At 45.3% G+C, this 12641-nt stretch overlaps 1 protein-coding gene across 11 annotated transcripts in view; it reads left to right on the forward strand.

The window, feature by feature from the left end:
- Positions 1-12641, forward strand: part of BAZ2A (bromodomain adjacent to zinc finger domain 2A) — a 36202-nt gene that overhangs the window by 3226 nt on the left and 20335 nt on the right. For 3 of the 11 annotated variants that reach the window (XM_074269974.1, XM_074269973.1, XM_074269975.1), the window contains exons 2-3: positions 1813-1897; positions 11456-11593. In XM_074269974.1, coding sequence (XP_074126075.1) covers positions 11458-11593 — 136 coding nt within the window. In that variant the 5' untranslated portion in view covers positions 1813-1897; positions 11456-11457. Of the gene's footprint in view, positions 1-455; positions 475-1812; positions 1898-2335; positions 2580-11455; positions 11604-12641 lie in introns of those variants that run through there. The other 8 variants (XM_074269982.1, XM_074269979.1, XM_074269983.1 and 5 more) reach the window with 5 other exon arrangements.

Below are 12641 nucleotides of genomic sequence, written 5' to 3' on the forward strand. Positions count from 1 at the left end.
GCGAGGGTGGTAGGCAGGTCTCTATCCCATCTCTGAAAGATCCCTGGCATGGGTTACTGCCCCATTTTCTTCTCAATCCTATGAGGATCTCATCAACAATAGAGAAACAGCCCCACACAACTTCCAGATGATGGTGGGCTATAGTCAATGAGCAGGATAAAGGGAGGGGGTCTGTCGGGAGACAAAGCCGGGACCTGCGAGGGGTGGAGGCCGCCTGCTTTCTGGGGCTCCCCGTCAGACTTAGGCGCTAACCTGCTTTCCCTGCACGCAGGTTGGCGGTATGTGTGGTGGGTGGTTGTGGTAAAAGGGGCGTGGCTATGCCCAGTCTGGTGGTTGAAACTCCCATCCGGTATTCCCTGAGCCTGTCGGGAGTTCTGCCCCCAGAAGCCAGGAGTCTGATCCTTGTGCCTTGTTCTGGATGGAAGGGATTTGAAGAGCAATTTCTCCTTAGCTCTACCTTGTACTCCAGTGAGGGTAAGGTGGAGAGGAGCAAGTGTCGGCCTGGAGAAATGGGCAGAAGAGGCTGAGAAGTTGCCCTTTCTCTCCCCGTTTCCCATGTTTAGGGTATTAGCTCTATAGCCTTCCATCTGCCTTTTTTTTTTCTAGCCTTGGGGGAGAAGGGGTGGAGGTAGGTTGCTGGGGTTGGACTATGATCATACCCATCTTAGAGCAGAAGGTCCTGAAAAGCTTTTTCTAGAGCAGGTTTTTATTTAAACATTATTTTGAGTTCCAAATTCTCTTTTTTCCCGATGCTGTCAAATTGAGAGGCAACAATATATCAATTATACGGGCAGTCACAGAAAGGACTTTTTTTGTGTGTCATGAATATTTGATAGTCTGATTAAGCCTATGGAGTCCTCAGAATCGTCTGTAAATGAATAATTATGACATTTAACATTACAATAGAAATACATAAAAAAAATTTTTTTTCCCAAAAAAACTTCACAAACCAGGTTAAGAAAAACCAGGATGAGATAGCTGCCTTTCCCCCCCCAGGTAGGCCCCAGATGACCCTACAGATTTACCTGAGAAGGGAGAAAATTAAATATTTTCTTAATGTCTTCTCATTCTTCCCCTCCCCCAACATTTCATTAAGACCATATCAGCCTCCTAGGCCCTTCCTCAGGACCTGAGGTGGGTGAGGAGTATGTTGTTGCTTTGGTTCCTGAGGGCCCTTGTACAGTTTCTTCTAGTTCTGACCCTGAAGTCTCTTCTTCCTCCCTTCCCCCAGTCTAGGGAAAGGGGAAGGTAAAGGGGTGGGGGAGGCTTGGGGGGCACCGATCGTTGCCTCCTCCCTGAGCTGCCTTCCTTACCTTTAGTCTCGTACGAGGGAATGTTAGGGTGGTAGAGAGCAATGGGTTGGGAGGCGGGATCCCGGGTGCCGGCTCCGGCAGCCGGGAGTCTCAGCCAAGCCGCGGTGCCCGTGTGCTAGTTGGGATTTGACAAGATGGCCAGCTCCCTCGGAGCGCTCAGATTCGGTGATACTGTGCCCACGCAGAAGTAAGGCAGAGAAGCCCCTTCTTAAGCCCGACCAGTTTGTGTAATTGTGTATGGATGTTTGAGGGGGGAGGGGAGATGAACTTGCACAGTTCTATAACCTTGTTAGAGAAAGCTCCAGAACCCTTTGATGCCCAAAGAAAGGATGGATCTTTGGGAGTTTGCGTTATTTTTTTTTTTTTGGGTGGGGGGAGAATCTCGCTTGCAAACGCCAAGTTACTCCCAAGTTTCCCTAGCTGCTCTTCCAGTGAAGCCCTCAGTAGGTCGGACGCTGAGCTCAGGTACTACAACCAAACCTACTTTCCCCACACACAGGAAGCATCTCGACTCCCGAGGTTCGGCTGATGTCATCCGGACAGTGGTTCGCCAGGAAGGGCTAGTCTGCCCACACTGGACCCAGGTAAGCGCGTCACACAGACCTCTTCCCTCCTTCCCCTTCCCCCAGCCCTTGCCATCCGAGACCCGCTCACCTTTTACCACTCCTTGCCCTCTTCTCCTCCCGCCACCCCACCTGCCCCTTCACAAAATTTAGTTAGAGCGTCGTGGGTGGTGAAGAGGCTGCCTCTTGTCTTTTATGGGTCTGGGGTAAGAAACTGGCCTCGGGCGAATGGGCTCCGCGGTGTTCCTAGTTTGGAGGACACCGGGTAGGGCAGGGCGGGGACTGGAAGCAGTTGACGGCGCTAGGACCCAGCGGCCAGGCGGAGGGGGGCGGAAGCCGGTTCTCCGCGGTTAGAGTAGGCGGCGCTAGGACCCGGGGTGAATTGAGGCCCTGGCGGCGGGCGGTCCCCTCCTAGACGCTGCGCGGTCGGCGGCTCCTCCCCGCCTCCGCCTTCTCTCTCTTCTCCCCCCCTTCCCTCCGCCTCCTTCTCCCCGCGGCGTCTCCGGCTCCTCGGGCTCTCCCCGCCGGCCATGTTGGCTCCGCTCGGGCCCCGCGGTTGAGCCGCGTCCCCGCCGCTGCCATCCCTTCCCCTTCTGAGCGGCCCCAGAGCCCGACGCTTGGCCATGTGAACGCCCGCCCCCGGCCCTCCGGGGAGACGCGAGCCGGGCGACCGGCCGGAGGACCCAGCCGCCCGCCGCCTTAGGTATGGGGTGGGGGGAGGAGCGCTCGGGGCGGCGGGGCACGGCGGCCGAAGCCTGGTCCTTGCCGCGCGCTCCTGGGCCCCGAGGTGCGTGTGGGAGGGAGGACTCTCCTCTGAGTCCCTCGGCAGCCCCCTGCACGAGGAGCTCCGCCACCGGGAGGGTTTCCGGGAGATTCCACCTGATTCTCTGGGATCCAAGTGGGTTTTCCGCCCCGCCCCCCGTGGGGAATCCCTGAGTCTTTGGATGGGGGAGCGCGGATGAGGGGGATTCCCTGAAAGGGGGGGACGGTGAGACTTCTTCGAGGGTGTTCCCTGAATGGGGGAGGGAGCGACCTTCTCTTCGGAAGTGAGAGGGGCTGGAGGGGACCACTTTTAACTTGGATAGCTGGGGAGGGCCTTTGTGTGCGGGTCGTTTTCAGCCGGGAATCCCCTGCCCCGGGACGGGGCGGCCGAAGTTGAGGGCGGTGGGGAAGGCGCCCCGAGAAATAGCGATCTCTCTAACATTAACATTAAAGGTATCCCCAGTTACCTGCAAGGCGGACAGGGTGACTCTGTTTCGTGAAGAGTCTAGATTTCCAGAGTTAGTTCTGCTGAGGCCGGGGTGTATTTTGGACGGGAGCCTCCTTTCACTCTGGCATTTTTTGGGATGGGGGGAGTAATGAGTCGCCACCTCCCTCTGTGTACAAACAGCCCCTCCCCCAGCCTCCGAGCAGGAAGTGCTCGGGAAATGGCAGCTGTGCATTGGGTTGCTTGTCTCTTGTTTTGAAATGTCCTTTTTAATCAGATTTGGTTTCATTTTCTGAGGCCTTCGAGGCGGGCTCAGGCCCTGGCCATCCCACCATGTGGCTTAGGTCCTTGCCACTGACTTTTGTTTTTTTTTTTTCTTTTTTTTTTTTTTCCCTACTGCCCGGGCGATTCTCCGCCCCTGTTTCTTCCCCCCTCCCCCCAGTTTGATTCACTACTTGGCTGAAATCTCTGCTTTCCCCTCCCCTCCCCCCATTTATGTTATTGCCTTTATTTATTTATTTATTTGTTTTTTTTTTTTTTTTTTTTTTTTCTCTTTTTGTTTTGGATGAGCTGAGGATATAAGAAAAGCCTACTCGGCCATCTCCCGATGGGAGCTTCCTGTACTTTCATCATGCTTGATAATAGTCTTCATATTTAGGGCATTTGGGCGACTTCCCGGGTTCCCTCTTTTCTCTTTTGATCTTATAGCCCCCAAGGGGGAGAGGGGCCAGACTCCCCGCTGGGAGGGGGGGGGTACAGAAGTCGTTTCTGCCAGAGTTAAATATTTAGGAATTTAATTTTGAATGAGATTTATTTCCTTCGAATAAGGAGCTAGGTTTAAGAATCTCCCCAGCTTTCATCCAAACCCAAGATCAGCTTTTGTTAGTGCTACTTAGATATATTAGATGAGTGGACAGAAAGGAGCCATTTTCACTCTTCTGGAAACCTACCTAACTAATTAGGATTACAAAGGCGAGTGTCATATGACACTCCTCATAAAGGACATCTTTCCTTGCGTCTCTGTTGGATTGCAGTGAGTTGTTGCCCTTGGATCTTGGCAAGCCATGTGCCCTGGTCCCTTTGCTTAGTCAGGAAATGGCTAAAAAATAGGTTGGCTCCAAGATTCCCAGATGGGAAGGATCTGGAGATGGAATGAATTAGGCTTGAAAAATAGTGAATCGTGCAATCTGCTGCTTTTTCTGGTATTTAAAGCATCATTCCAGTGTTAGCTTCCCCAGATAAAGACAGGTACCCAGATCAGATGTCCAGGAGATAATAATGAATGAAAAGAAAAATATTGGCTCAGAGGAAGGATGGGCTGGCAAATAGCAGAATCCCTCTTAAAACCATCATCCCTTCTGACAGTAGGCTGCTTCCATTCCTGACACTCATTGTTTCTCCAGCACTTTTCTTCTTCCTTCACAAACCTGTGCTTTTGGTTGACTGGCCTTTCTTCCTTACCCCCTCTTTTTTATGGGTCTAATGACAATTTCTTCTCATTGCTTTTATTTTGACTATTATTTTTTTCAATATTATTATTTTCCCCCTTTTTGGTCATAAGCCCTTTCCCCTCAGCCTATGCTGGAATTCCTAGACTGATAATTATTTAACAGAAAGAACATCAATCTCCATGTACAGAAATTCTGAATCTTGGTATATATGGAAATGGGAAACAATCCATTTGCCCTTTTCATGAGAGACATTTCTTCACCTTTCTTAATGTTCGAAAGATCTTAGAATTGGACCTCAGAACTCCTCTATTCCAACTCAGAGATGAACAGGAGTTCTCTCTGTAATCATGCCAGTCATCATCCAGTAAAGACTGAATGTTCCCTTATGAAGGGCCTTCTGCTCCTGGAAGTAGTTCCTTTCCATTTGGCCTGGCCCTCTTGGTTGGTAATGTTAAGTCAAGGCCTTGTGTTATAGGGAAAGCAATCAGGCAGGCAGATGTTCAAATCCCATCTGCTTCTTTACTATGGATCATCGTGGGTAAATCATTCAACCTCTTTGGGCCTCAGTTGCCTTTGTTTGTAAAATAATGATGGCCCTTCTAACCCTGAGTATATAATCTTTTTGTTTTCCTGAGTATTTAATTTAATGATCCTAAGTAAACTATCTCTGGCTCACACCCATTGTTTCTAGCTCTGCCTAAATAGAACAGACCTTATTCCTCTTCTAAATAGTTGATGAAATTATTTATTTACTATTATATTTACTCTTGAGATTTCTTTTCTCCATTCTAAATATGTGTTGTTGAGTCTTGTCAGTTGTGCCTGACTTTCTGTGATCCCATTTGGGATTTTCTTGATGAAGATATTGGCGGAGTTTTCCATGCCTTTATCAAATCATTTTAAAATGAGAAACTGAGGCAAACAGGGTTAAGTGACTCGCCCAAGGATCACATATCTAGTAAATGTCTGAAACTAGATTTGAACTCAGGTCCTCATGACTCCAGGTCTGGTGCTTTATTACTGCATCATCTAAACTGTCCCTATCCCAATTGGCTAATTCTTTTATGTTATGATACTGATTCTCTGTTAAATTATTTTGACCTCTCCCCAAGGGAAAGGTTGAAATTGAGGCACAAAGGAACTCAAACACCCACTGAGTTAGGGAGGTGGTTTGTTTGTCCTGAGGTCCCATGGTGACTATGGAGACTGTAGGGATACAAAAAGCACTGATGTCTTGGTTTTGTGTCTGCTTTTTAATCCTTTTCTTGTGATCTTTGATGAGAAAATATTGCCACTTGTCCCTCGGCCCTCTTTTATCATCAGTTAATCTTGTAACTTGGTCAGACCATTTAACCTTCTGTAGTTTTTTGCTCAGTCTATGGCTCTATGACTTGGAGATGGAATCTCCATTTCCAAATTGTTCTCCCCAGCTGCCACATGTGTGTGACATTGGGCAGGTCACTCAACCTTTTTGGACCTTGATTATATATATATTTTTTTTTCTATAAAATGAAAGTGTTGCCCTCAGACTCCTTGTAGCTTTTAATCTGATTATTTTTATGTCCTTGGTTCATAGCCTTGGATATTGTGCAGGAAAGGGCTTTAAGAAAAATTTCATCAGTATATAAATAGTTGTAATTCTTTATTTTATATTTTTGTCTAGGCATCAGAAACTATAGGAGAGCAGATACTAAAGCAAAGAATAGTAACCTTTTCCTAAAAGGTGATAGCCAAAGTTTGATTTAATCATTTGAAAATAAAAACCTGTATTAGTTTAGGGTTTTTTCATCCTCTTGAAGTTTGGGGGAATATTGTCTAGAAAAGTTTTTTTAAGTCAAAAGCTAGTTTGACCTTAATCACAAATTTGCTAGGAGACATCAGTGGGATCTAAGTTGTGCAGCTCTGGCAGTGGAAAGCCGAGAGGGAGAGGCAGAAACATGGTTCTAAATCTCAGCTCCTGTACATTTGGGCATCTGTAAATGAGGGCTAGTTGAACAGTTTTATAACCCAAATGTTAGGAGCTTAAGTTAGAAGTAAGTGTTCAGCTTGGATTAGCTAGGTCCCTTTCATAAACCATGGTATTAAGTGGTGTGCTTAGGGGAGTCTCCAAAGCTTGGACAGCCTTATTCTAGGCTTATCCTGCTGACCAGGACTGTGGGAGGTCAAAGAGTTTCAGGCATTCGTCTAGCACGGTAGTGAAGCCCAGGTTAAGCTCTGAATTCATAGGTAGAAGTTGATTTCCTCCTGGAATCAGTATTTCTGCTTATTTGGTCAGTACTTTTTTTTGTTACTAGCATATATTTTCAGGTTACCTAATTTTTAATGTCATATGCTAGATTCCTGCTAGCTTGATTAGAGACTTGACAGTGTTGTTTGCTTTTCTTTTTCAAAAACTCTTCATCTTTGATTTGAATTTTGGAAGGTGTGAGTATGACTGGAAAAAATCTACACTGGGGCAGCTAGGTGGCGCAGTAGATAGAGCACCAGCCTTGAATTCAGGAGGCCCGGAGTTCAAATTTGGTCTCAGACACTTAACACTTCCTAGCTGTGTGACCCTGGGCAAGTCACTTAACCCCAGCCTGGGGGGGGGATCTACACTCACAGTAGATGAGAAGGACTATAATTTAGAGGTAAATTACTTTTTTGTCTGTGCTTGTACAGTCACCTGGCCTTGACACATTGCTTGTAAGTTCTTTTAATACAAACTGCTTCTTCTCCTTCTCACCTTTGAAAACAAAAGTTTTCACTCAACCATTTATTAAGCACAAGGTCTGTGCCTGGTACTGTATTAAGTGATGGGGAAACTAAGGCAAAAGATTGTCCCTAATTTCAAGGAATCTTCACAATCTAATGGTGGACATACTAAGGAAACATAGGATAAAAAATAGAAGGAAGACCCTGTAATAGAGAGGGTTTTAGTTGGTATTTGCTGAGGGAGAGGGAATTGAGAGAACACATTTACGTGAAATTGGCACACACCTAGCACTATACCCTGGTCACAAGGAGAGAGCAGGCCCTCTTTTCTGCTGGGGCCCAGAACGGAGGGCCTTGACTAGCCTGTCTCCTCGAGGAGAGCATCTTGGAGTCCATAAATGCAGATCCTGCATCTATGAGAAAAAGAGCCCAGCATGGAAGGAGTTTCTAGATAGAAAAGTCAAGTAGTCTTTAATACCTTAGGAACTCTTGAGTCTAAGCTCTACATCTTCAGAGATTTCACGGGGATGTGAGACAGTTGTTTTGTACTAGCCTCTGATAGGTCAGTGGACTGTCATTTTGGGGATTAGGATGTGGCAACTAAAGCAGGAGGATGCAGAGGCACATAGTATTGGCCAAGGTTGCCTGTAGTTTCAAATCTTTGTTACAGACCCAACAAATGAATTTTCCTTTTATAGTGAAAGGAAGAAGGAAAACTCCTAACCTCTGTAACCAATGAAGATGACCCCACCCATATAACTTGAGGAATTATTAAGGAAGATGAAAGCACTTTAAGTTGAGAATATAAGGAATATGTGGCTTGCAGTTGTGTTTTGGGGATTAGGGAGAGGAAAGAATTCTCAAGCCAACAAATGGATAGAGCACCAGGTCTGGAGGTAACAAGATTTGAGATCCAGTCCTCTTAGACCCTGGCTTGATCCTAGACAGGATCACTTAAACTATTTACCTCAGTTTCTTCAACTATAAAATGGGAATAATTAAAGCATCTCCCTCTTAGTGTTACGAGGATCAATGAGAAATAATGAGATATTTCTTAAAGTATCAAATAGTGCCTGGCCATTATATAAATGTTGCCGCTGCTGTTATTAGAAAACCCACAGGAGACCTGAGTATCAGATTAGTTATGGTAGCTGTGTTGAAGTCTGTCATTTTTCTTTCAGTATTTTCACCTTAATATTCTAATATTGGCCAGCTGAGCAGTGAGAAGAAAGCAGCCTTCCCTTTTGAGAAAGCAGTCTTTTCAGGGCTTTGGTTGATGGTTTTCTGCTTTGTGTTTTAGGAGGCAGTGTTCCTTAACTCTTGGAAATGAAACTTTTTGCCTTCTTAAATCACCCATTTGCATAGGACTAGCACTGACTGAGCTCTTACCTAGTTTCACTTCCTGGTCATGAGGACTTTTCTTTCTGCAGGATCCTTTTCTAAAAAAGTTGGGCATTGATTTCAGCATTCAATTGGCTGCGATCCCAATAGTACAAAGGGAGATGCCCTCCCTGCTTTATATTCTTCTCTCTCAATTTCTCAATCAACATCCCTGTTCTTAGCCCTCTCTTTCCCCTCATTTTCTCTCAATTACTTAACTGATTTTTGAGAGGAAGGCAGAAATCATTTTCAGGCTTTTGTTATGAAAATCATTTTGGTTAAGGTTGTTGTTGCTAAGTAGCTTTTATATCCCTATACTCTGGGTACCATTAGTATTAGAACTAAAGGACCATAAGTAAGGAGAGTCTTGACCTAAGGAAAACCCCTCGGTTCTCTTCCCCACTTTAGTTGGGAGGTCTATTTACAGTCACATTGGTTGGTTTTTCAAATTAGAAGATTGCCCTTTAGCCCTGACATCGGTGAGTGTCCTTTGTCTACACAGCACAGTATAGAAATGGTCAGTATATTGGTAGAGAATTTTATGTTCCTAAAAAACATCTCCTAAATGAAGTAATATTGGTCATAACAAGCTGTCCAGGAAAGTTGAGGACTGGGGGCAGCTCCAGGCCATCAGATAATTTCCTATCCTTTTTATCTGATTTCTATAAGCAACTGCTTACAATGACTTTTAAATGTTTAATTTATGTAATAGGAAATGTTATGCCTCCTAGAACAGCAGAGGGAAGGTCACTAGTTTCTTGGGGATTTGGATGGGGGAAATGGCAAAGTGAAAAGGAGCAAGGAGCCTAGTGTATGTACTTGGTTCAGAGCAAAAATGGGTGTGAAAACCAGAGAAATACGGCTCATAAAGGTGGTTTTAAAAAGTTGTTGGGCTTCGTTGTCAGCATTTAGCATCTCTAGCTCCTGAATTCTGTAGCTGAATGGTCCAGGCTTTCGTGAAGCAGCCCTGTTCAGGAGCTGGGGTATAATAAAACAAGAGCAAAATAAAGTTCCATCCAGCTTTTAAGTTTCTTCTGCTACTTAGGTTGTCTACTGAGGATCAAGGAGCATAAGAATAATAAAGGGTTACAAGATATTGAAAGAATCACTAATCTTACCTATTGACACTTTTGGGAGCTTGAACAGGAGGAACATGTGCCTTCACTATTTTGGGCTCCTTTCCTTTAGTTGTGGTTTAAGTTTGTTGAGTCCTGAGGATTCTTTTACTTACATTAGTAGGATGAGTTCTATTCCCCATTCAATAGGTTCTGGCTCAGTGTGTCTGAGTGAGATGGCTTTTACCAGCAACTGTTTCCAGCCTTTCACTGAATATCTGACCTGTTCTCCTTTCTCCTTTGTTCTTTTCTAACCTTTAAATCTTCCTCACTTCTTTCCTTCCTATTTCCTCTCTTTGTTCTCTATTTCTTCTGAATTTCTATTAGAATTAAACTTATTTAAAAAATTTTTCACTTAACCCCTATTCAAAGGTCTTGACCAATAACAGGTAATTTTGAGTTCCCACAGACTTTACTAATAGGATCAAAGCTGTGGCACTTCCTTCCATTGCAGCAAGCTGGAATGAGCGTGTGGTTTGCTTGTTCATGGGAGGCACTGGAGGCCGACTTGGGGAAGTACGCAATCAGGCCATAGGAATTTAGGAATGTCATGGTAGAGAAGGGCTTTTTTGGCTGGTATCTGTAGAGAGCAAATGGACACCAGTGAAATAATAGATCATTGAAGATTTAAAAAAAACCACTTTCAGACTCCTTGATTTTCCGTGTTCTCTGCCTCATTTTGTTTTGCTTTAATATAGAGTTTTGAATTAAGAGATTTCCCTGCTACAAACTTATAGCACTCTAAAAAATTTTAAGGTATAACTCTCTGTGCCATCAAAGCTACAGTAGACATATAAGAATGGTGTTCTTCATTACATCTTTTCATTCTACTTCTGGCATTCTTCTCCATCATGTTCTTGGCAAATAGACCATTTTCCTAGGATAAAGGAGTTTTCAGGTGACAAGGGAGTTTGAGTCCATTTAGTCATAGAAAAGTCTAGACTTCTATGAGTCTTAGGTAAATGAGACATTAAACTAGATAATATATAAGGTTTCTTCCAGGTATAAAAACTCATCGATTTGGAATTGTCTTTTCCCATATTATGTCTTATAAAATGCTGGCAAATTGGTCAGTCATTCCTTTCTCATATTTCTCATCCAACAATTTGGCAGAATTAGTTTCTCACCTAGAATATCTGGAGTTGTGGATAAAATAACCAAGAAAGCTCTGTTTTAGTGAAAGTTGGTATTCTAACATACACCAAGATTATGTCTCTGATTATCTGATCTTTTTTGATATCCAATTGACCCCTGCCCCATATCTCCTTCCTGCTTACCTACCCCCTTCGTCCCTCCCCCTCCCCCCCATCATCTTCTCAGGTTGTGTCTATGGCTCTGGTCTTTATCCTTGAACTGAAAAGGAAGTGGGGTGGACCAAAATATTTTGCCTAAAGCAGATCCCTGAGATGGGGAATGGGAGTTGGGGTTAGAGTTAATGAGAGGATCTTCCCCCACTTTCTGGCACCGTGATTTCTCTTGCCTGCTTTTCCTGTTCCATCCACAAGCAGAGCTGGCTTTTGGAGATTGTTTCTAACAGGGGTTTACACTGATGATAATAATGGGGGAAGGGAGGTTTGTTTCTCCTCCCTTCTGGCTGTGCTGAAGTGGGAGGCAAGTGAGTACACTGTAGATGGAGGGAGGTTTCCTCCCCAGGAAGTACGTAGGTGGTAGATTCCAGGTGACATGACTTTGTTTAACCTCCAGTATTTTTTTTTTCTTTCCCCTCCCACAGAAATGGAGGCAAACGACCATTTTAATTTTACTGGCCTTCCCCCTGCACCTGCTGCCTCAGGACTGAAACCCTCCCCCCCCTCAGGGGAGGGCCTCTACACTAACGGGTCTCCCATGAACTTCTCTCAGCAAGGGAAAAGTGAGTGAGGGTGAGATTGTTTGGGCAGGGGAGGGACTTCATTCCTTCGGATCAAATTATGGGAGATTTGGCTCCTCTTAGATACTAGTGTGGCCTCATGAGCCCACTCCTGCCAGAGGCAAAGGGCTATAAAAGTAGAGCTCTAGCTGATTAACCTAGCATCCAAGAAGGGCAGGAGGGGGGCAGGAGAAGCAGCAGGATCATGTTTTATGTTCAATCTGGCCCTCAACTTGGTTTGAGGCAATAGGGCCTAGCCCCGTGATTTGGGTTCAGCAGGAAGGAGGCTAGAGAAGGCTTCCTGGTTTTTCCATATCAAGCTGTTCTTAGTGGTAGCTTTGTTCCTTTGCTTCTTCCCAGAAGCTGGGAGGGTGAGCAGTGCCATTTTGGGTTGAGTGGACAGAACAGAAAGCCTGCCCAGGACTGGGAATAAGTCACTTAGCTCTTTGTACCTCTGTTTCTTCTCCTCGGTCCTGAGGGGAGTAGAATTTATCCTCTTAAGGATTCTGAGGTCTGATTGAATGATTCGATAGCAAGTTGGGAAGGGTGGGGTAGAGAGAAGATAGAGATGGGCTTTGGATATTAGGTAGGTTTTTTTTGAATGATAGCTGGAGTAGAAGAGATGAGTTTCTTGATTCTCCCCAGTTTGCTGATGGAGAAAAAGGAGAAACTGTGAGCTCTTGTGTCCATCCTGACCCCTGGGAGGGTTTCAGTATTCCCTGGTGCCTCTTTAGGGAGTCTATACTTCTGAATGGAAGTCTTGCTGCTAAGATCAGATCTTTGCCTGGATTTGACTGATCAGCTGCTCTGCATCACAGCCCTGCCAAGTGCCTTTATCCTCCTCGGATCCAGGCACTTATACTTGGAGGCAAAGAGAAGCCTGATGTTTCTTCTGGAAGTAAAGAGATCCTAGTGTCCATCTTTTCCTCTGCTTGGGTGAGGGGTCTTTGAGCAGAATTTACTGCAGGGATGGCAGTATCCTTTAGTCCCTTGTGTCATTGTAGAAGGTCCTCTCACCTGCCTGTCTTGGTGCCTCTGCTCTCCCTCCCTT

Source organism: Sminthopsis crassicaudata, chromosome 5 (genome assembly GCF_048593235.1).
Source record: "Sminthopsis crassicaudata isolate SCR6 chromosome 5, ASM4859323v1, whole genome shotgun sequence".
NCBI lineage: Eukaryota > Metazoa > Chordata > Mammalia > Dasyuromorphia > Dasyuridae > Sminthopsis > Sminthopsis crassicaudata.